The sequence below is a fragment of the Dendrobates tinctorius genome, unplaced genomic scaffold (assembly GCF_039654945.1).
Source record: "Dendrobates tinctorius isolate UK_male_01 unplaced genomic scaffold, ASM3965494v1 ptg000105l, whole genome shotgun sequence".
NCBI classification, from domain to species: domain Eukaryota; kingdom Metazoa; phylum Chordata; class Amphibia; order Anura; family Dendrobatidae; genus Dendrobates; species Dendrobates tinctorius.
Window position 1 is genome coordinate 10,655,907 of NW_027361773.1, and position 24,256 is coordinate 10,680,162.

At 47.0% G+C, this 24,256-nt stretch overlaps 1 protein-coding gene across 4 annotated transcripts in view; it reads left to right on the forward strand.

Moving 5' to 3' along the window:
• The window catches only part of IL15RA (interleukin 15 receptor subunit alpha), a 157,009-nt gene that overhangs the window by 46,817 nt on the left and 85,936 nt on the right, over positions 1–24,256 (forward strand). For all 4 annotated transcript variants that reach the window (XM_073589059.1, XM_073589056.1, XM_073589057.1 and 1 more), the window contains 2 exons: positions 6,842–7,036; positions 14,903–14,962. In XM_073589059.1, the coding sequence (XP_073445160.1) occupies positions 6,877–7,036; positions 14,903–14,962 (220 nt within the window). In that variant the 5' untranslated portion in view covers positions 6,842–6,876. The remainder of the gene's footprint in view (positions 1–6,841; positions 7,037–14,902; positions 14,963–24,256) is intronic.

Genomic DNA, 24,256 nt, shown 5'->3' on the forward strand with positions numbered 1-24,256 from the left:
GGAATCGGGAATTGTTGGCCATGAAGTGGGCATTTGAGGAGTGGGGACATTGGTTGGAGGAGCTAGACATCAAGTTGTGGTCCTCACCGGTCATAAGAATTTGATTTATCTGGAGTCGGCCAAACGCTTGAATCCTAGACAGGCTAGATGGGCCTTGTTTTTCACGCGTTTTAATTTTGTGGTCTCTTTTCTTCCGGGCACTAAGAATGTTAAGGCAGACGCCCTTTCTAGGAGTTTCTTCGATGATTCTCTTAGTGTGATCGAGCCTACTACCATCCTAGGTGAGGGGGTAGTTCTCTCTGCCATTTCGCCCGATTTTGAGACGCGCCTGGAGAAATTTCAGGAGGATAAACCTGAGCGTTGCCCTATGGTAAAATTGTATGTTCCTGACCAGTGGAGAAAGAGAGTGATGTCTGAAATTCATTGCTCTGCATTGGCTGGTCATCCAGGTATTTTTGGTACCAGAGATTTGGTGAGTCGGTCCTTTTGGTGGCCTGCCTTATCTCGTGATGTCAGGAATTTTGTACAGTCCTGTGGGACTTGTTCTCGGTCTAAACCCTGTTCTCATTCTAGTGGATTGCTGATGCCCTTGCCGGTGCCCAAGAGGCCATGGACCCATATCTCAATGGATTTTATTTCTCATCTTCCTGTCCCTCAGAGAATGACTGTTATCTGGGTGATTTGTGATAGATTTTCGAAGATGGTCCATCTTGTACCACTCCCAAAGTTGCCATCTTCCTCTGAGTTGGTGCCCTTGTTTTTACAACAGGTGGTTCGGTTACATGGAATTCCTGAGAATATTGTGTCCAACAGAGGAGTCCAGTTTGTTTCCAGATTCTGGAAAGCCTTTTGTTCCAATCTGGGAATTCAGTTATCCTTCTCCTCCGTGTTTCATCCCCAGACCAATGGACAGACTGAGAGAACAAACCAGACCTTGGAGTCTTATTTGAGATGTTTTATATCTGCTGATCAGGATGACTGGGTCTCATTTTTGCCCTTGGCCGAATTCGCACTGAACAATAGAGCTAGTTCTGCCACTTTGATGTCACCCTTTTTCTGTAATTTTGGGTTTCATCCTCGATTCTCTTCAGGGCAAGTGGAATCTTCGTCCTGCCCAGGTGTGGACACTGTGGTTAAGAGAATGCAGCAGATATGGGACCAAGTGGTGGTTAAGTTGTCACTCTCTCAGGAAAAGGCCCAGCGATTTTCCAACCGGCATAGGACCATTGGTCCCCGGTTTAAAGCGGGTGATATGGTTTGGTTGTCGTCTAAGAATATTCCTATGAAGGTTGCATCTCCTAAATTTAAGCCAAGATTTATTGGTCCTTATAAGATTTTGGAAATTCTTAATCCTGTTTCGTTTCGATTGGCTCTTTTAGTTACGTTAAAGATCCATAACGTATTTCACAAATCTCTGTTGAAGAGGTTTGTTGAGCCAGTGGTTCCTATAGCAGCACCTCCTGACCCTGTGTTGGTTGAAGGCAATGTGGAATATGAGGTAGAGAAAATATTGGATTCTCGTTTGGTTAGACGGAGACTCCAGTATTTGGTCAAATGGAAGGGTTATGGTCAGGAGGATAATTCTTAGGTCTCTGCCTCCGATATTCATGCCAATAGATTGGTTCGTGCTTCGGCCTGGTGGCATAGATGAGGGTTCGGTGACTCCTCCTCAAGGGGGGGTACTGTTGTGAGTTAATTCTCTGGTTCACCAGTTGTGAGTTCTCCTTCCTGACTCCCTCTGGTGATAATAGGAGGTAGAGAGGCTGATTTGATCGGTGGAGATCTGCCACCTGAGAATGAGGATGACGATTGGATCTCAGGAGTCTCAGATTGGATTTAAGACAGCCGCGCCCTATTCAGTTGCTGGTGATTCCTTCTGGCTTGTCAGCTCTTGGTTTTCAGCTCTGTTCCAGTCATCTAAAGCTAAGTTTTTCTGCTAATGTTCACACTTGCTTTTGTTGGTCTATTCAGTTTTTTGGTGTGTTCAGCCAGTCCCTGCTGGGGGCTGTGCTGAATGTCGACTCTTATTTATCAGTATTTTGCCAATTGGCTTTTTGTCCCTTACTAGTTCTGCCTCTTTTTGCTCTGTCTCAGAATATTTCAGAGTGCTGATATAGTGGGAGAAGTCTAGTGACTTCAGTGTTATGAGTTCATTTTCTCCTTCACCTCTGATGTCTGATGAACTCCCTCTGCTGGTGAAAGGAGGTAGTGAAATTGATCTGGATGGGAAGAACCTGTCATCTGAACAGGTGGAGTGTGATTGGACATCCGGAATTTCTGAGTGGATATAAGGCAGCCGACGCCCTGCAGGGTTGCTGGTGATCCTTTCTGCTCTGAGCTTTGGCATCCAGTTTAGTTCCTGTCTACTTAAAGCTAAGTTTTTGCTCTGCTATTTTTCCATGAGATTTTGTCTGTTTACTTAGTGTTTGTGTTCAGCCTGCCCTGGTTGGGACGGGCTGAACTCCATTTTTGTCTCTGATCAGTTGATCTCTTTGCTCTGTCTTCAGAATATGCCTGAGTGCTGATATAGTGATTTTGAAGTCTAGTGACTTCAGGGCCTTTTCTCTCAGATGTGTTGGACATTATTTTGGCAGGGTTTTTTGCGTGATTGCAGCCAGCATCTTTTCTGTCCTTTCCTATCTAGTTAGTTGGGCCCCATCATTTGCTCAGCCTGTCTTTCTGTCTGTGTTTGTGTTTTCATCTGTTTCTCACTGACAATACATGTTGGGGGCTGTCTATTGCATTGGGGTCTGCTCTGGGGCAGTTTAGATTTCCCCTTTCTTTTTTTAGGCTTATTTAGCTCTCCAGCTGTGACGAGGGGTCTAGGACACCGTAGGAACCCCCCACGGCTACTGTTAGTTGTGGTGAATAGGATCAGGGGTCTGCAATCTGCTAGCTACCAACCGCTCCGGCTTTCTGGACTTAGCTTGTGTTTTTGTTTTTTCCTCCTCCGGTGACTCATTCATAACACTTCAGGGTTAATTTTGCTATCAGAAGTGTTGGACATGATTTTTGTAGGGTTTTTTGCAGGTTGCAGGCAGTGACTTTCCTTTCCTTTCATGTCTATTTAGTTTGGGCCCCGTCATTTGCTCAGCCTATTTTCCTGCCTGTGTTTGTGCCTTCATCTTGTTTCACCGTCAATACATGTGTGGGGGCTATCTATTCCTTTGGGGTCTGCTCTGGGGCAGTTAGTTTTCCCTTTTCTTGCTTTAGGCTTATTTAGTCCTCTGGCTGTGACGAGGCGTCTAGGAACATCGTAGGCACGCTCCACGGCTACTGCTCGTTGTTGTTGTAAGATCAGGGATCTGCAATCTGCATAGTTACCAACCTCTCTGGTTTTCTGTGACTTAGCTTGTTCTGCTTTTTTTCTCCTCGGTGACCCATTCATAACAGTATACCACCCCTTAGATATCGCATATAGCAAAATAGATGTAAATGTTGAAATTGTAAGTGTAAATATGTAACTGTTCTCAAGTTTTGTGCCTACAGGTAACCTGTAAGAGTTTCCTTTGGAATTTGTTTTAAGGACACTGGACCACAGGACTTGTGTGTGGTCAAAAACTTTTACCATTTGCCCAGGAATGGACCATGGACATTGATGCTGGACTTATCATCATAGGACCATTTTTGAAGCACTTGGTTTTTGTACATTTTTCATTTTTAAATCTTGTACAATTATTATTGTAACTGTTGATATGTTTTTCATGTTTTTGTTCAGCCCAGGAGTGCTGACTTGCACTAGGGGGGAATGTGGCGCCCCCAGGAGTACGGCCGCCACAGTGGCTTTGCCTTCCTCCAGGGGAGGTGTTGTGAGTTCATTTTCCCCTTCGTCACTGAGGTCTGGTGAACTCCCTATTCTGGTGAAGGAAGGTAATGAGCCTGATTATCAGGCACCTGAGCCTGATGAGGATGACTGGCTGAATGGAGTCACAGACTGGATATAAGGCTGCCGACGCCCGTCTGCCCTGCGGGTGATTTCTCTGTGGACTTCTAGGACACCAGTCTGATTCCTGCTCCTCTAAGCTAAGTTTTTCTGCTTTGCCTGTGTGCATTAGTGTTTAGTTTTTGTTTACCTTGCTTTTCTGGATTCTGCCATTCCCTGCTGGGGTGAGCTGAATCTCCTTTTGCCTGTAGCTCTGTCTTCAGAATATTCCTGAGTACTGACATAGCTTTTTTGAAGCCTAGCGTCTTCAGGGCCTTTTTCACTGTCAGTCTGTTGGCTCTTATTTTCATAGGGTTTTTCACGGATTGCAGACAGCAGCCTTCCTGTCCTTTTCTATCTAGCTAGATTGGGCCCCGTCTTTGCTCAGTCTATCTTTCTGCCTGTGTTAGTGTTTTCATCTTGCTTCACCGTCATTATATGTTGGGGGCTGCCTATTGCTTTGGGGTCTGCTCTGGGGCAGTTTAGTTTTCCCCTTTCTTTCTTTAGGCCTAGTTATTTCTCCGGCTGTGATCGAGGGGTCTAGGGCATCGTAGGAACCCCCCACGGCTACTGCTAGTTGTGTTGATAGGTTCAGGGGTCTGCAATCCGATAGCTGCCAACTTCTCTGGTTTTCTGGACTTAGCTAGCATTTCTGTTTTTGCCTCCTACGGTGACTCAATCATAACAGGGAGGGTAATGCCAGGATTGGAGGCAATGATGGGTCTCTCTCGCAGTCAATCCATACATGCAACACAGTTCCACTCCAGGCCAGCAGGGGGAACTCTGAACCAGGATTAAGGGGAGGAGTGCTCTCTGAGGGCCAGGAGGAAGGGGTAGTCAGTTAGTCTACGGGAGAGTGAAGTGTGCAAACGTGGAGAGAGGATCTGGAGGTTGAGCTAAGAAGGAGAGCTCCCTCAGCTTGAGAGCGCACGAACTGGAGCCTGGTCTCCACTGTTGTACGGATGCTAACGGTCCTGCAACAGATACCAGAGGAGTAGGAGGCTGTAAATGCCCTGCTCCCATCTGAGACTTGGGGCACAACAGCAGTTTGGATAGAGAGTCAGGACTCAGAGAAAGAGGAGTCCCCGAGAGAGGCTACCGCTGTCTGCCGTGCAAGTAAGGTTCTTGGGAACATCTGACAGGAGGAACTTCAGAGTAACTTAATACTGGAGTGCTTCATTCAAACCAGCGTTAGGAAGGAGACTGCACAGCCCGTCTGCTGAGAGAGAATCCCTGAGTTGCTTCCAGGCTAGCCTGTTCCGTTACCATCTGTAATCAGGACCCTGGACTGCAGTTATCAAGTAAAGGTACAGAAATTGCACCCCGCTGTGTCTTGTCTGCTTCCTACCTTTCCAGCACTGCTACATCCCCGTGCCAACTACATCTACACTGCCCTGGGGCTATAGCTTCACCTGTGGGGAGCTATTACATCTTTGCTGCACCATACCATCGGTCCCAGCGGATCTGTCTGCAGCGTCGGCTTGACATCTCCCTTGCCGAGCACCACAGGTGGCGTCACGAACTATTCCATTCCATTAACTACATTCCTCCATTACTTGGGCGCCCAGGGCCACGGACCGGGTCACCGCTGCTCTGACACATTCCCCGGACGCCGGGCCGGTGCCGGGTTTCCCACGGCCCTGGGAGGGCGACCCATTTTTGCCGCAGCGGAAACGCTTAAAAACGCTGATAAAATGCACCCCCATGCAATCCTATGGGATTCCACAGTTGCTGTGCACATGGTGCGGATTTTACCACTGCGGAATTGCATAGCGGTAAAATTCGCAGCATGTTCATTATTTCTGCAGAATCGCGGCGATTCTGCCGCCATAGAATTGCATTGAAACGCTCACTTTACGCATGTGGCTATGCCCACCATGCGTAAAGTGAGCGCTTCATGTGCGGATGATACCCTGGGTCTGGAGGAGAGGAGACTCTCCTCCAGACCCTGGGTACCATATTCCTGTAAAAAATGGAATTAAAATAAAAAATGGGGATATATTTACCTTCTGACAGCCCCCGGAATCCTCCTGCCTCTCAGCCATGCTGCCAGCATCTTCCGTTCCCAGGGATGCATTGCGCGAATCACCCCAGATGACTTTGCGGTCACATGATCGTGACATCACAAAGGTCCTTTGTGCAATACATCCCTCGGAACGGAACGTACCGGGAGCGTCGCTGAGGTCTCCGGGGGCCGTCAGAGGGTGAGTATAGCTCAAATTTTAATTTTTTTTAAATTATTTTTAACATTCTATCTTTTACTATTGATGCAGCATAGGCAGCATCAATAGTAAAAAGTTGGTCACACTTGTCAAGCACTATGCTTGACAAGTGTGACCAACCTGTCAATCACTTTTCCAAGCGATGCTTCAAATCGCTTGGAAAAGCGCAAGCATTCTGCAAGCTAAAAACGCTTGCAAAACGCTTGTGTTTTGCGGGAAAATGCATGCGAATTCCACATGCGTTTTACCTGCGGCTGGGAGTTGCGGAAATGCTGCGGACATTTCCGCCGCATTTCTGCAACGTGGGCACATAACCTAAAAGTCCATTTAAAATTTCCATTGTGAATAATTGCACTGGATCACTTAAAAAAGGATGCCATATGGATGGCGCAGATATGACATGTTTGTTTTCTTTGTGCATATATTGAAATCTATGGCTATAGTCTCATCCAAAAAAAACCTCAGACTCGTGCATGCTGTTTTTTTTTTTTTTTTTTACATGGACAATTTGTCCGTGTATATTCAAGTGAATATCCGTGTGCTGTGTGAGGTCTTCTTTTCATGCAGACGGTACTCAGTTCGAAAATATGGTAATGTGAATATATTTCCAAGCCGAACCAATAATGCTTGCCTGAACAGAGACTATTGTGTTGTCTTTGTGTACATCTAAACATATATTATTTCTATTACTCACTAGTGTGCTGTGACCCAAAGACAGTGAAGAACACCAAGATGAACCAATATTCGGGAAGCTATAAGGTGTACAGTCACTTACGCTATATATGTGAAGATGGTTACAAACGTCAAGCTGGTACATCAAATCTTGCCATTTGCCTTATTGATGAGAAAACTAATAAAGCAGCCTGGAAATATGGAAATATCTCCTGCATTAGTAAGTACTGATTAAAATTCAGCCAAATAGTCTCTTCCCAGAGAGTTTTTGTAATATTGCATATATACAAGTACCATTGCAAGTTTTTATATTGTGCTTATTTAGAGCTAATTGTCTCTTCAGAGAGGAAGAGGACTAGAACTCTAGTGCCACCTATAGGAAGTAGCAATTCTAAAAGTCAATATTGACTCTCAACGAACCCTGTCACATGACTTAGGATCAAAGCCAATACCAAAATCTCAATTAGCAGACACTTTGTTTTTTTTATTGAAGCAATATCCTAGGCTCTGAAAAATGTGACCGAAGTCACACCAAAACAACGCACAAGGTGAGGATTCATGTGGACCCTTCCCGGACGAGAGGGTCCGCAATAAACCATCCCTGTCCCTCCGTGCCAGAAGGCAACAGCAAGGGTCAGGGATCTTCGATGCTCTCCCTAGCCGAGGCCAGGAGAGAGCCATTTTTGTGCTCCCAGAATCCAACCAGACTCTCACCCTAGTGGAGCTGGGAACCCTGTTTCATGTTGGTTTCTCAGTCCAAAGCTGACTGGACCTTCAGCCAAGTTTATAAAAATTTCCCATCCTGACCCGAAGGCCAGGAATAGGGGGGTTGCCTAAGACAGTATGAAAGGCTAGGTGCGGCGTGCTATGGAGTCCATGACTTACCTGGGATCTCACTCCAAGTAAGCTCAGACTACCACCAGGGCAAGCACTCCTGGGGCACATTGCACCATAAGTCTTCACACTTACCCAGCCCAGTGACTTCGTTTCAGGGGGGACATGGTTTCTACCGGATTACTGTATGAGCCACCTGGAATACTATTAAGTGCACCAACCCAGTGTGTATTGTGTATCAATGTACTAGGGTGGTAGGAGCAGGCCACCTTTTCGAAAGATACTACACTTGATCGGTACTGCCCCTTGTCAGTGCAAAGTGTGAGATCTGGTTTGGCGTCTTAATCGGGATCTAAGGGGTAACATTTCTCCTTGCGGAGAGCGACATGTCAAGCCTGACATGCCGAGGTGAGGAGACTTTTAAGTCGCAGTGCTCCTCTGGGAAATATACAAATTGCAGAGGAAGAGGACTAACTCTACTGCCACCTATAGGAAGTAGCAATCCTAAAAGTCAATATCGACCCATTTAGAGGTAGGCTCTTTTCACATGTCCAAGTTTATGTGCAAAAGTGTTCGGAGTATCAGGTACGCAAGGAAGTGTAGGGGTCCCATTGATTGATAGTAGTTTGTCTGGTTTTCAATTGGTGTCCGTTTTTAAGAACGGAAGTAAAAAAGTCCTGAACAGTTGAAGCAAGGGCGGACAGATCATTGGTGCAGCCACACAGAGACCAAAGAGGTAAAAGCGCCCACTCCCATCTTCAAATCAGCACACAGCAACTCTTATAGACAGAACTATGCTACTGTAAAGGGCCCATATACTGTTCTTGCACAGGGGTCCTGTGTCTGTGTCCACCCCTGAGTAGAACTTTCTCCTCTATTCTAAAAAATTTAACACAGAAGTACTTCACAATCCTCAATGGGGCCCCTTTGCTTCCTTACATAACAGATGCATAAGACCACTTTCTTTATCGCCTTATTGGGGGACACAGAATACCATGGGTGTATGCTGCTGCTGCTAGGAGGCTGACACTATGCAAAAACAATAAAATTAGCTCCTCCCCGGCAGTATACACCCACCGACAGGCACCAAGCACCTCAGTTTGTGCTTAGTGTCTGTAGGAGGCGGACCGGGATCTCCCCAGATCCGCATTTTTCTTTTCAGGTTTAGTCTGAACTTTTTAATTTTTCCCTCTTTTGTCTTTTAGGTTATTTTCCATCGGGAAACAGGGTGTAGTTGTCACCCTGATTTCCCATATCATGCGGCTGAGCGAGCAGTGTGGTGTCATCCACATCGCAACTCTCAGTACCGCAGGCAGGACTTTTCCCTTTCGCCTTCCGGTGATAAGGGTTGTGGACAGGTGGCTAGTCCTTACCGAATCCCCCTCCTCACCCCTCTCTCGGGACAGGGCTGAGAGGAAGACGGCGATCGCAGGTGTTTTAAGCCGTCTTCTGCAGGATGCGGGTACAGAGGACTCCCTTCCCCCCAGCGGCCTGCCGTTTCCCCGTGGGCCCCTGTGGTCATCCTCTTCAGGGACGTCAGGTAAGTGCCTGTACGTTCCCTCCGGCCCCGCATAACCTCCGTGAATGGCAGAAGTTGTACCTTTGTGATTTCAGGTCCACAATTTTTGAATTTCCCGCCCTCTCTGCCTGCCGCGCGCTCACGCCGCTTGTTTCTCACTCCCAGGGAGACACTGGGGATTCCTCCACTCACCACACAGCGTCACAAGCAGGGGAGGCAGACTTCCCAGGGCCACTGTCAGATCAGCTCCGTTATGTCGGCGCTGGCATGGGGCTACGGCGTCTTCACTTTCACTTTCCCTCACAGTCTCCTCATCGCTGTGCTCCCTCCTCCCTTCCTGAGCGCGCTCTTTTCAGCGCGCCTTTACTAGCCCATCACAGGGCTCCTTTTCGTTTCATATGCCAGCCTTCTCCTTCGGCCATGCCCTCTCCTTCGCTGTTAACCAGTCATGGAGCGGCCGCTAAGCTCCGCCCCCAGCCTCCAGCACAAGGATTTCCTGGTTGTTTCACTCCTTCCTGCGCTGTTTGGGGGACACTTCAGCGTTTTCTGCTGCTCACAGAATCTCGGTAGGCTCTGCTCTGAGGCAAAGATTAGCTCTCCTCGGCAGTTATTCCTTAAATCCTGCGGCCATTCAGTGCAGTCTACTTATGCCCAACCCTTCAGGGGATCTCTGCTTCAGGCCCACCGCTATCTATTACGCCTGTGCGCGCTGTAAAAAGAAGTGGGCATCGGGTCAGTCGTCTCCATTCTGCCCCCCCTGCAGTCCTTCCAATATGTCAGCATCTCAGGAGCGCACAGAGTCCCGGGCGGAGGGCGCTCTTCCCTCCTCTCTCCCCCCGGAGTGGGCCGTTACAATGTCACAGTCTGTTTCTGACTTGACAAAAGTATCACAGTCGCTGGTCCAGGTTTTAGAACGATTACCTCAGCTATCCTCAGCCACCTCTGCCCCGACCACCTCTCGGGGTGAGTCGTCCGCACCTGACCGCGACCTTCAGAGAGACAGACGGGGAAGGTCTTCTAGGAAGCGGGCTCTGTCCACTTCGTCCTCGAGCTCGCAGGGCCCTTCCGCTCCCAGGCCTCCTTCTCCTTCCTCAGATGACAGCCTTCAGTCAGGCGATGATTCTCATTCGGAAGCTAGCTCTGAGGGGAACAGCGTTTCTAAAACGCGGGACATGGTCGATAGTCTTCTTGCAGCTATCTTCCAAACACTAAAACTTAAACCGGATGAGGCTCTAGCTCAGGAAAGCTCGGTTGTCCTTAGACGAGCCAGACCTCCGTCCCGAACCTTTCCCAATCACAACGATTTCAATACTACCTTAGCCAAACACTGGGAGCGCCCTGAACAACGTTTCTCAGGCCGTAAGTATTTGGACGTTCTGTACCCCTTTGACGCAGAACTGCTCTCAAAGTGGTCCAAGGCTCCAGAGGTAGATCCTCCAGTATCCCGGATAGCCTCTAAAACGGTGCTCTCTCTGCCAGACGGGGCGTCGCTCAAAGATCCTACTGACAGGCAGATTGAATCTCTGGCTAAGTCTATCTTTGAGGCATCTGGCGCCTCTCTCTGCCCTATTTTCGCATCCGCCTGGGTGGCGAAGGTCATTTCCGCTTGGGCAAAAATCCTTCGCAGAGGCATCTTAGCGTCAGCTCCTCAAGACGAATTGGCAGATCTTGCAGATCAGATTAACCAGGCGGGAAAATACCTTTTGGCCGCCTCCTTAGACGCGGCCGGCTGCGTAGCAAGGGCTAACAGCAACATAGTAGCTGTACGCCGAGTCCTTTGGCTAAAGTCATGGAATGCGGACACTACTTCGAAAAAGTCGCTTACCAATCTGCCATTCCATGGCTCTAGGCTCTTTGGAGCAAAGCTGGATCAGATAATTTCCGATGCCACTGGAGGCAAAAGTACTTCGCTTCCCCAGTCTCGACCAAAACGTCCCTTCAACAGAAGGGGGTTTCGACCATTCAGGCCTTTTCGTCCCTTCTCTGCCACGGAGAGAGCCACTCAACAGGATCGGCCGCCTGCCACCAGGGAGCGGGATCAGAGGAAACCTTCCTACAAACCCGCTCCTCGCTGGAGATCTAGAGGACAATATTCCAGATCTGCAGGAGCCAATTCCGGCAGATTTTCGTCTAAGTGACGGGTCACCCCCACCTGGAATTTCTTCCAGGGTGGGCGGCAGACTTTCCTTTTTCGCGGATGCTTGGCTGTCCGTTGTAGACGACGCTTGGATCAGAGAACTCGTCGCATCCGGTTACAAACTCGAATTTGCTTCACTCCCGAACAGACGGTTTTTCCGGTCTCGGCCTCCGCGACAGCGGGCCCAGATTCCGGGTTTTCTGCAGGCCATTTCCTCCCTTCTTTCCGCCGGAGTCATTGTTCCCGTTCCCTCAGACGAACGGTTTTCCGGGTTCTACTCCAATCTCTTTGTAGTCCCGAAGAAAGACGGCTCTCTTCGTCCTATTCTGGACCTCAAATTGCTCAATCGCCACGTGAAGATTCTTCATTTCAGGATGGAGTCTCTTCGGTCGGTGATTGCTTCCATGGAGCCCGGGGAATTTCTCTGCTCGGTGGACATTCGGGATGCCTATCTCCACATTCCAATATGTGTGCAACATCAGAAGTATCTTCGATTTGCGTTTCAGGGAGACCACTTTCAGTTCACAGCTCTTCCTTTCGGCCTGGCTTCAGCGCCCCGGGTTTTCACGAAGGTGATGGCGACTGTGATGGCCATCCTTCGCTCCAGAGGGATCCTCATCATCCCTTATCTGGACGATCTTTTGATCAAGGGTTCGTCTCGCCAGGACTGTCTCCGGAGCCTTCAGATAACCCTGGACACTCTCAGCCGCCTAGGTTGGCTAGTCAACAAGGAGAAGTCCATTCTGGTCCCCACCCAGCGTCTGACCTTTCTGGGTATGGAATTCGACACGGAGCTAGCCCGTGTTTTTCTTCCAAAGGAAAAATTTACAACTCTGTCCAAGTGCATCAAAACTCTCAAGAGGCCTGCTCCCATTCCCATTCGGTTCGGCATGAAGGTCCTGGGGAAGATGGTGGCCTCCATGGAGGCAGTGCCCTTTGCGCAGTATCACCTTCGCCCTCTCCAGCTGTCTCTGCTTTCAGCCTGGGACAAGACCACGATGTCCTTGGACCGTCCTATTCGGCTTCCTCTCAGAGTGAGGCAGTCTCTCACTTGGTGGCTACGGCCAGCGTCAGTTGTCCAAGGGAGGTCCTTCCTTCCGCCTCAGTGGCAAATCATCACCACCGATGCGAGCCTTCTAGGATGGGGAGCCGTGTTCCATCAGAAAGCGGCCCAAGGACGCTGGAAGCCACAGGAGTCTCTCCTTCCAATCAATCTTTTGGAGATCAGGGCGATTTTCCTGGCCCTTCTTCACTGGCAGCCCCTCCTTTCCGGCAAGCCAGTCAGCATTCAGTCGGACAACGCCACGGCCGTGGTGTACATAAACCATCAGGGGGGTACGCGCAGCAAACAGGTAATGTCAGAAGTGGCCAAGATATTCCGCTGGGCAGAACGTTACGTTCCGACAATCTCCGCCGTCCATATTCCAGGGGTGGAAAATTGGGCAGCCGACTTTCTGAGTCGCCAGGGCCTAGCGTCCGGCGAATGGTCCCTGCACCCCGCGGTTTTCTCTCAGATATGCGACCGTTGGGGCACCCCGGATGTCGATCTCATGGCATCTCGGATGAACCACAAGGTGCCGCAGTTCGTAGCCAGGTCCAGGGACCCTCTAGCCGTCGCATGCGACGCACTGGTGACTCCGTGGTCCCAGTTTCAACTTCCGTATCTGTTCCCGCTTCTGGCATTGATCCCTCAGGTGGTCAAAAAGATAAAATCGGAAGGCGTACCAGTGATTCTAGTTGCTCCAGATTGGCCAAGACGGCCTTGGTACGCGGAACTGGTCAACATGCTCGCGGACGTTCCCTGGAGGCTTCCGGACCGTCCAGACCTTCTCTCGCAAGGCCCCCTTTACCACGAGAATTCTCAGTCTCTGAGTTTGACGGCATGGCCATTGAGACCGCAATTCTAAAGGAATCAGGTCTGTCCAGTCAGGTTATTCAAACTATGATCAGAGCCAGGAAACCAGCCTCTTCCCGCATTTACTATAGGTACTGGAAGGCTTTTTTCCGTTGGTGCGATGATAGAAGAGTCTTCCCAATGTCGTTTTCTATCCCGTCTATCCTAGGGTTTCTTCAAGCTGGGTTAGACGCGGGTCTGTCCCTCAGTACGCTCAAGGGCCAGGTTTCCGCTCTCTCTATCCTCTTCCAAAGAGAGCTAGCTTCTCTACCACAGGTCAAGACCTTTCTACAAGGGGTTTCCCACGTGGCTCCCCCTCATCATTCGCCAATAGACCCATGGGATCTCAACCTCGTTCTTAGCGCGCTCCAGAAGGCGCCGTTCGAGCCTCTCCAGGACATTCCTTTGTCCCTTCTCTCTTGGAAGGTCACCTTTTTGATCGCCATTTCCTCCATCAGAAGAGTTTCTGAATTGGCGGCCTTGTCATGTCGTTCCCCTTACCTCATTCTCCATCAGGACAAAGCCGTCCTCAGGCCCGTTCCTTCTTTTCTTCCAAAGGTGGTTTCCGCTTTCCATATCAATGAGGATATCGTCCTTCCTTCTTTTTGTCCGGCTCCATCTCATCCTCTTGAGAAGTCTCTCCACAAACTGGACGTAGTTAGAGCCCTGCGTGTCTATCTTGCCAGGACCTCTTCCTTCCGTCTGTCCGATTCCTTGCTAATCATCTCTGAAGGTCGCCAGAAGGGCCTTCCGGCTTCCAAATCCACGATCGCTCGCTGGATTCGTTCTACCATTCTGGAAGCGTATCGTCTTCAGGAAAAGCGGCCCCCTCCGGGAGTAAGAGCTCATTCCACCCGGGCTGTGGCGGCTTCGTGGGCTGCTCGTCACCAGGCCTCGGCCATGCAAATTTGCAAGGCTGCAACCTGGTCATCTTTGCACACCTTCACGAGGTTCTACAGGGTTCATACCCAGGCCTCGTCTGATGCTGTGGTTGGTAGGAAGGTTCTGCAGGCGGCGGTGGCTCACCGGCCGACCTGAGCCTTTCGGTTACTTTCGTTCCTTTTTGCTGTTCCCACCCTTGGGACTGCTTTGGGACGTCCCATGGTATTCTGTGTCCCCCAATAAGGCGATAAAGAAAGATGGATTTTTGGTTCTTACCGTAAAATCTCTTTCTTGGAGCCTTCATTGGGGGACACAGCACCCTCCCTGTTTCAGTTGTACCGTGTTGGGTCTTAGAGTCCCCTGTTGGGTTGGTACATATGGTTCGAGTTTTTTCTCGTTGCTTCTCCTACTGCTTTTTCACCAACTGAGGTGCTTGGTGCCTGTCGGTGGGTGTATACTGCCGGGGAGGAGCTAATTTTATTGTTTTTGCATAGTGTCAGCCTCCTAGCAGCAGCAGCATACACCCATGGTATTCTGTGTCCCCCAATGAAGGCTCCAAGAAAGAGATTTTACGGTAAGAACCAAAAATCCATCTTTTGCACCTGAATTTCACTTGTTTGAAACATTCCATTTACCTGTTCTATTTTAAACAGACATGTGCTGTATGTGACCAGAGCCTTAGTGATGGCAGATTCCCACCTTCAGATCTGTAAATCTGTTCATCCCTGTTGCAATGAAGTGAGTTGTGAAAGAAAACCTGAAGTGTTCACATTGCCTTGATTCTATCTTAACTGTTTTCCTTTTTTTGTGTCTAATTTAGGGAATCCTTTAGTTCCTATTACTACTCCAAGCAACACAATATCTTCATTCACTACTTCAGGTAAAAATTGACACTGAGATCTATATTTAACTGATTATCTGATAGTCACATTAAATATGCCAAAAAATCTAAAAACATCAAGTCAGGCTAAGTTCACACAAGCGTATAAAAAAAGGTTCAAGTTTACTTCCAGAAAGAATACAGACGATGTTTCATCTGTGTTGTCATCCATATACCGTACATCCGTTTTTATATAATAGCAGTTATTAAAATTTACAAGATCAAAAGCAGTGTAATTAATGGCAGTGTATCCCTAAAATCAGATGCTAAACAGCTGATCTGTATGGGATCCAATTTGTCTTGTGTACTTTGTAGGGGTTTCCGTTCTCTGGTAGCAACTTGGATATGGCCAAGGTGTTTACACCAAAACAGAATAAAGTTTACACTCTCATAAATTTTACAGCTACAAACTGAAAACTGGCTTTCTTCAGCACAAATGAATAACAAAACAATCCTTTCTCTGGGTGGGTAAGGCTGGTTTCACATTAGCGCTTTTGTGCGCAGCGCATCGTGCGCGGCCCGTGCGCATGCGCACCTATGTTTAACATGACTTGCGCATGGTCTTGCGCACGCTTGTGTTTTCGTGCGCATGCGTTTTTTTGTCTTTCGCGCCAGGCGCACCAGACGCAACATGTTGCATTTTTTGGTCCGTCCTGTCTCTTCAAAAAAACGCTAGTGCACGCTTGCGCACGGAATGCGCAAAAACAACACATTGAAGTCTATGGGAACGCATGCGTGCGCACGCTTGCGTTTTTTGTACGCATGCGTTTTTGAGGTAAACAAGTCTGGAATGTGGTCTAGACAATGGAAAACCACTCCCAAAAACCAAGGTGATAAAAGATTGTGTGGGCACTGGAATTCCCCAATACTCTACAGACTGCTGTAAGACTGAAAACAGCAAAAACCCCAAGCTGTGCCAATGTAAGTATAACCTAATGTCTGGCTGAATTTTCAATACATTTCTATGTACTTATGTCTCTTTTTTTATTGCAGCATGTCTTCTTCATCTGGTGAAGAATATGTCCCCTGGACAGGGCAAGAGGCACAAGAAGTGAGTACCATGCTTCCCTATGGATTGGTAAAAATATACACATGTGGCTAATTTTTTTTTGTTTAATTTTCAGACCTCATCCTCCACCACCACCACCACCACCACTGGAGGAACGGCAGGAGCAGCAAGGCCAAGTGCGGGCGGGAAGACAGAATGTAAGTACAGACGGACGGAATTTTTTTTTTTTTTTTCATTCCTTTTTTCTGCCTTTTTTTCATCTTCATTTATTTTTTTTTATTTGTTTAATTTTCTTCTGTATTTTTTTCAAATTTCTTTTTTGGGTTAATTCCTCTACTGGTTTTTTTTCTTTTTTTTTTTTTTAGTTGATTTCTATGCTGGTTTCTTTTCTTTTTTTTTGGAACTGTATTGAAATAATTTTTTCTGGTGTTTATTTTTTTATGTTTTATTGAAATAATTTTTTCTGGTGTTTATTTTTTTATGGTTTTTGGTAATTTTTTATTAGTATTTTTTGGTAATTTTCCTGCTGGTTTTTTTGGGTTATTTTTTTTTTTATGTTAATTTATGCAGGTTTATTTTCTGTGTTTTTTGCTAATGATTATGTCAAGGTTTTTTTGGTAATTTTCGTGCTTGTATTTTTTGGTTCTTTTTTTGTTACAGATTTTTTTTTTAAGTTAATTTCTATGCTGGTTTATTTTCTGTGTTTTTTGCTAATCATTTTTTAATGTATTTTTTTAAAATTTTCATGCTGGTTTTTTTCCTGTGTTTTTTATTCATGCTTTTTTTGCTTTTATTTTCATTTAAAAATTTTTTTTTCACGGCTTGTTTATTTTCTATATTTTTCATTTTAAAATCTTTCAAAGATTAATGTTTGTCTTTCTTTTCTAGGCTCCACAATGGGAGGAGGACCTCGCCCTGGGCAACGACGAGCTCATCCGTCTAGTCCAGGAGCGAGTCCCGTTGTGGGACACCCGTCACCAACTGCACTCGGACAACGTGGTGATCCGGCGGCTCTGGAACGAGGTGGCCGAATCGCTGATGGATGGCTGAGACAACGCCTCTCCCCGGGTCTGCAAGGATTTTCGTAAGTATTTAAATGCAGTGTGATGCAGCAGTGATCTTGGCCGGGATCACCCAACTGTGTGTGATGCTAGTAACTCCATGGAGTTTCTAGCATCACACACAGTTTGGTGATCACGGCCTCCAGTGCATAGTCTTATTTTTTTTTTTTTTTTCCCCACAGTGATCAAAGTCAGAACCCGTTGGCGCTCGATGAAGGACCGCTTCAACAGGGATATCCGTCAGGAGAACCAGGTTCGCAGTGGTGCTGCGGCAAGGACCGGCACGAAATACAGATATCATCGTGCCTTGGCATTTTTAAGACCGGTCCTTGCCACCCGAACGTAAGTATATTCTAGTTGTATTGTGTTTTATTCTGTGCTTTTCTATTCCATAGGAGTTGGCGATTGTTAATTTATGGTAGTAATTTCTTTCTTTTCTTTTCACAGCACCTGGAGCAGCACCCTGCAACCTGGGCCCAAAGCGGTCCTTCATCAAGCTGCCCCGGACCCGTCCCAGCCATCCATCAGCGAGGAAGCACCTTGCAGGTCTGCACCACAGTCATCTGGAGACCAAAAAGCTGGTCGCTCAGGTGTTCCCCTGTCCCAGGTCTCTGCAACTGGTTTTGCGGGCACTTCCCGCCAGCAGCGGCAGAGGACCTCGGACAGGCCTGTCATGCCCGAGTTCGTTCAATTGAGCTCGGTCTTTCAGAGTAGCCTCAAGGCACTCGCCGATAGACTTGAGAGCGGTTTCCTCCTTTTGGACCAATGCTACAAGTCTATCGAATGTCGCCTTGAGCGCCTGGAAGTCGACCTCGCTAGACCAGAGCATCTTTTCTATACCCAAATAGCTCGGGACACGGCGGAACACCTTACCCCTGACCTCCAGTTGACTGTCATGCAGGCCTGCCACAATGCTTTTATGCAGGCTATGCAGCAGAGTAGGTATATGCAGCAGTCAGCGGTGGCATTTCCACCGGTGCCACCGCTGACTCGATTCACAGCATTACCTACTTCTGCTGCATATCACTGCACGGCCACCACACTTTCAAGCCGCGCCGGACACCAATATACCGCCCCAAGTCCGAGTGCAGCTGGACACTTCCCCCGCCAACACCATGCCAAGCGCTGCTCCTGCCTGGCCCACCACTGCTGCCGCCACCACCACCACCACCACTGGATGGCCCGTCGTCACCACCCCTGCCTAGAGCACCACCACCACCACCCGGAACACCACCCCTGACTGGGGCAACACCGCCGCCACCACCACCAGTGGGAGGACCACCCCGGTATGGACCGCCACCACGCCTGCATGGACCGCCACCACCACCAGCACCACCTCGGAGCAGCATCAGCTGGGGGACCCGCATTCACTCTTTACGGCCCCTGCCAGGACATCCACCACCAGCATGACACAGCAGCTACAGGATCCTGGCAGGTGGTCCACAAGCTCCAGGTGGTCCTCCAGCTCCTGCTGGTCCACGGCCTCCAGGCGGTCCACAGGCTCAAGGCGGTCCCCGGGGTCAAGCCAGTCCTCAGGCTCCAGGCGCTCCAGACAGGACAGCAGCATGCCGATGGGCCACCATCATAAAAAAAAAAGAGGAGGACTCTAACCCTCCCTCCTCCCTCACCTCCCACTTCCCAACATTCCTTGCCTCCGCTCCCTTCCCCCACTTCTTTGGTTCCTCCTTCCCCTAGAACCCCTTCCTCCACCCTAAGCCGTTCCTCACCCTTCCACACCCCCCCTGTTTCCACCAACTGACCCGAACTAAATTTATTTATTTTTTTAAATCTTAATTTCTTTTATGTAAATAAATGTTAAAGTTTGATTTGAAAATAATGTTTGGTTATTGTGTCTTTCGCCACCTGCACACACTGCGCCGTACACTTTGTGTTTTTGACACCTCATAGCTCCAGTACTGACACATGTTTCTTGTGTCAGTCCTGGAGCTATGTGATGTCAAAAACACAAATATATGACTTGTATTTTCATCCAACAGTCTCTTCAGTCTGCTAATATTGGTCAGACTGATGGTGGAGGGTGCAAGGCATATCTATTCTCACCTTGCCAGGTGTCATAAAGAGTGAATTGAGGATGGTGTGTTTTTGCCCATCCTCATTTCACTCTTTGTGACACAAGGCCAGGGGATTCTAGATACCTTGTAATGAACCACATCATCTATTCAGTCTGTGGCAAATAGACTGAATAGATGATGGAGAAAATACAGGCCATATCTACAAATACCCTGGCCTGGTGTCATAACTATTTAGCACACCTGGCCAGGTGAGTATACCTATGAGCTGTAATCTGCAGCGTCGCTTCAGTCTGCATTATCTATTGCACGCAGACTGGAGAGATGCTGGAGGTTTACTCCTATGTGTATTCACCTGGCCAGGTGTCCAAAATTTCTGAAGTCAGGATGCGTTTTTTTGGGGCATCATCACTTCATCATGACACCAGGCCAGGGGATTGTAGAAGTTGTATAACCCTTTATCATCTCTCCAGTCTGCGTGCGACAGTGGAGATACTACAACTAATATTTTTAATCACATGGTCAGTTATCAGACAGAGTGAAGGATGCTACTGCATCCCAAAATCAATATACTCAGGCCAGGTGATATAAATATTAGTTGTATTATCTCCACCTTCTCTGCAATATTCCTTATGAACACGGACTGGAGAAATGAGGAAGGTTATACTACTTTTATATGTAGGGTCACCTGGTCAGGAGTCCTAGCAAAGTCAGGAAGCACAGCATCCTGATTTCACTGGACACCTGGGCAGGTGAGTAGTGGAGTGTATTAAGACACAGTACACTGGGTACAGGTATAAAAAAACAGGTATATTATTATTAACAAACAACAAAACTATTACGCCATTTAATCCTGCTATGCTACACGACCCGCATCGGATAAAAAGAAGTCCGCAAATTGGTCCCTCATTTGGGCAACTTCGACTGACGACTGAAGAGGGTGCTGAGTAAAATCTGGCAAAGGGTTGGCATCAGGTTCATCCATGTCAAAGTTCGGCCGCTCCTTTGCCATAACAAAATTGTGCAGAACCACGCACGCCTTCACCACCTCATCCACTGTTTCCAGTTTGAGATTGATGGCGGTGCTGAGAATTCGCCATCTGGACACTAGAATGCCAAAGGCGCACTCTACAGTCCTGCGTGCCCTCGTAAGCCTGTAGTTGAATACTTTCTTGGAGTGGTCCAAGTCACGGCTGGAGTACGGCTTTAGCAGGTTTTGGCACATCTGAAATGCCTCATCCCCAACCACTACAAATGGCAGTGGTGGAGCTTGGGTTTGGGAAAGAGGCCGTGCCAGTGGAAAATTGAACTGGTTGCCGTACAACCTCCGGCCCATATCAGAGTTATTAAAAGTGTGGGAATTGTTGCCCTGTCCGAATGCCCCTATGTCCACCGCCACAAACCGGCAGTCTGCATCCGCAATGGCCATGAGTACTGTCGAAAAGTACTTCTTGTAGTTGTAGTACTCAGAGCCACTTCTTGCGGGTTTTGTGATGCGGATGTGCTTCCCGTCCACCGCTCCTAGGCAGTTCGGGAAATTGCAGACTGCCCAGAATTTGTCCAATATTTGAAGCCACTTTTCGGCAGTTGGCAAGGGCAGAAACTCCGGACACAGAACATCCCACAGAGCCCTGCAGGTGTCGGCAACAATCCCGGATAAAGTGGAGATTCCCAGCCGGTACTGGAAATGCAGGGATGAAAGACTCTCTCCAGTTGCCAGGAACCTGCCAAACATAAAAAGAAAAACAATTTATATTTCTGTCTAGGGTATTAATAGAAGCACTGAAAATAAAAAGTACATGGCATAACTATTTTGCATGTTTTTTTAATACAACATAGCAGAGAAACATTTTATAAAGGCTTGGGATTAGTACATGACAGAAGAAAAACCATTATGCAAGAAAGCAATTTCCCAAAAATAATGTTAAAATTCATTACCAAAAAACACAGAACTTTTTAGCAAAAAAAAAAAATTATGCAAACATAAAAACATTACATACCGTATGGTGATGAGGAGCCTTTCTTCGGGAGGAATGGCACGCCGGAGCTGAGTGTCCCGTCTCCGGATGATTCCTTCAACCATACCCAGTAAGTCCAGGAAGCTTTCCTGGGACATCCGGGTATAGTCTGCAAATTTCTCCGGGTTTTCCTGGAGCTCGCTGTACAGCGTGTGATAAGCTCCCCGGCTTTCCCGGAGTTCGATTATTGGATGCCTCCAAAACTGACGCCGCTGCCATCTCTGCTGTCTCTCCCTCTCCTTTTCTTGCTGGCAAGAAAAGGCATATGCCTGAGACAGCGCGATGTCAAGATCCAACTTGAATCGGAAATTATCCAGACGCAGGTCCATCTTGACACCGGAAACAGCAGCAAAATCTGAGGAATTCAGCTGTAACAGGGTCTATATAAAACATTCCAATGACACATGCCCACTGGTGTCCCATTGGTGTACTCTGTTTCTATTGTTTTTCAAGGATTTTTCTATTGTGGAATGTCACACCTAAAAACGCATGTGCATAAAAAACGCAAACGCATGCAAAAATGCAAGCAACGCTGCGTTTTTTTGACGCATCAGAGTATGCATGACGCTAAAAAAAGCGCGTTTGTTTTGCGTTTGCATGCGTTTTTCTTTGCGTTTTTTATATGCACGATGCGCTTCGCAAAAAAACGCTAATGTGAAACTAGCCTAACCCAGCTGCCTGTTATTGTGCCTGTAAGACAGGGACTGGGGTATGGGAGAGTCTTTTCCCACCCAGGTTCTTTTGATTGTTCTTAGATCCCGGACCCAAAATCCAGTCGAAAAAAGCCCTCTCAGTAACCTAGGGCTCCAGATACAAACTTCATTACTGAGGCCAGCTGCCTCAGTGACACATACATACCATCAAGGACCTTACCTCCTGCTTTCCTACAACTCACAGACTTGAATAGGCAAGTCTCATCTGAAATATGGAATCAATTAGTGCATGCTATTAATTTTTTTTTTCACTCCAATATTTGGCATGTTAAAAAAAAAACATCATGTAAACAGACCTATTGAATAACATTGGTCCATATGCTCACAGTTTTATCAGTACTAACATAGAAAATACAGTTGTGTGAACTTAGCCTTACTGTTGACAAGAGAGTGGTTAAAGCCAGGGCTTAATTTATTCATACATTTTAAGGAGGAATAACAAAGGAAATGCACAATGCAAAAAAAACAGAGAAGATAATTCAGATTTTTTTTAATAGGGAATGCAGTTATTTATTAAACAGATATTAAGAAGCAGGTCTTCATTACAATATTTTTTTTATTTATTGCATATTGTTTTCATAGAATAATATATGGAGGGACTGGTCCAACAGATATTCAGACAGATTTTTTTCACGATAAAGATAATATTAATGCTTTAAACACCCACTATTTGTAGGATTGGCCATTACCACATCTATGTCAATATTTAGATTACTTTTGTAATTTTACTTTATTTAGATTCATGATTGTGCTTTGCTCAAAAAGGATTAAAGGGGTTTCCAGTGAAAACGGGTTATCTCCTATCCTGTAAATACAGTTGTGGCCAAAAGTATTTACACTCCTGCAATTTTGTCAGATAATACTCAGTTTCTTCCAGAAAATGATTGCAAACACAAATTCTTTTGTATTTTTATCTTCATTTAGTTTGTCTTAAATGAAAAAACACAAAAGAGAATGAAGCAAAAAGCAAAACATTGATCATTTCACACAAAACTCCGAAAATAGGCCAGACAAAAGTATTGGCACCCTCAGCCTAATACTTGGTTGCACAACCTTTAGCCAAAATAACTGCGGCCAACCGCTTCCGGTAACCATCGATGAGTTTTTTACAATGCTCTGCTGGAATTTTAGACCATTCTTCTTTGGCAAATTGCTCCAGGTCCCTGATATTAGAAGGGTGCCTTCTCCGAACTGCCATTTTTAGATCTCTCCACAGGTGTTCTATGGGATTCAGGTCTGGACTCATTGCTGGCCACCTTAGGAGTCTCCAGTGCTTTCTCTCAAACCATTTTCCAGTGCTTTTTGAAGGGTGCTTTGGGTCATTGTCCTGATGGAAGACCCATGACCTCTGAGGGAGACCCAGCTTTCTCACACTGGGCCCTACATTATGCTGCAAAATTTGTTGGTAGTCTTCAGACTTCATAATGCCATGCACACCGTCAAGCAGTCCAGTGCCAGAGGCAGCAAAGCAACCCCAAAACATCAGGGAAACTCCGCCATGTTTGACTGTAGGGACCGTGTTTTTTTCTTTCAATGCCTCTTTTTTTCTCCTGTAAACTCTATGTTGATGCCTTTGCCCAAAAAGCTCTACTTTTGTCTCATCTGACCAGAGAACATAATTCCAAAACGTTTTAGGCTTATTCAGGTAAGTTTTGGCAAACTCCTGCCTGGCTTTTTTATGTCTCGGGGTAAGAAGTGGGGTCTTCCTGGGTCTCCTACCATACAGTCCCTTTTCATTCAGACGCCGACGGATAGTACGGGTTGACACTGATGTACCCTCGGACTGCAGGGCAGCTTGAACTTGTTTGGATGTTAGTCGAGGTTCTTTATCCAACATCCGCACAATCTTGCGTTGAAATCTCTTGTCAATTTTTCTTTTCCATCCACATCTAGGGAGGTTAGCCACAGTGCCATGGACTTTAAACTTCTTGATGACACTGCGCACGGTAGACACAGGAACATTCAGGTCTTTGGAGATGGACTTGTAGCCTTGAGATTGCTCATGCTTCCTCACAATTTGGTTTCTCAAGTCCTCAGACAATTCTTTGGTCTTCTTTCTTTTCTCCATGCTCAATGTGGTACACACAAGGACACAGGACAGAGGTTGAGTCAACTTTAATCCATGTCAACTGCCTGCAAGTGTGATTTAGTTATTGCCAACACCTTTTAGGTGCCCCAGGTAAGTTACAGGTGCTGTTAATTACACAAATTAGAGAAGCATCACATGATTTGTCGAACAGTGCCAATACTTTTGTCCACCCTCTTTTTTATGTTTGGTGTGGAATTATATCCAATTTGGCTTTAGGACAATTCTTTTTGTGTTTTTTCATTTAAGACAAATTAAATGAAGATAATAATACCAAAGAATTTGTGTTTGCAATCATTTTCAGGAAGAAACTGAGTATTTGACAGAATTGCAGGGGTGTCAATACTTTTGGCCACAACTGTAGGATATAGCTTGCA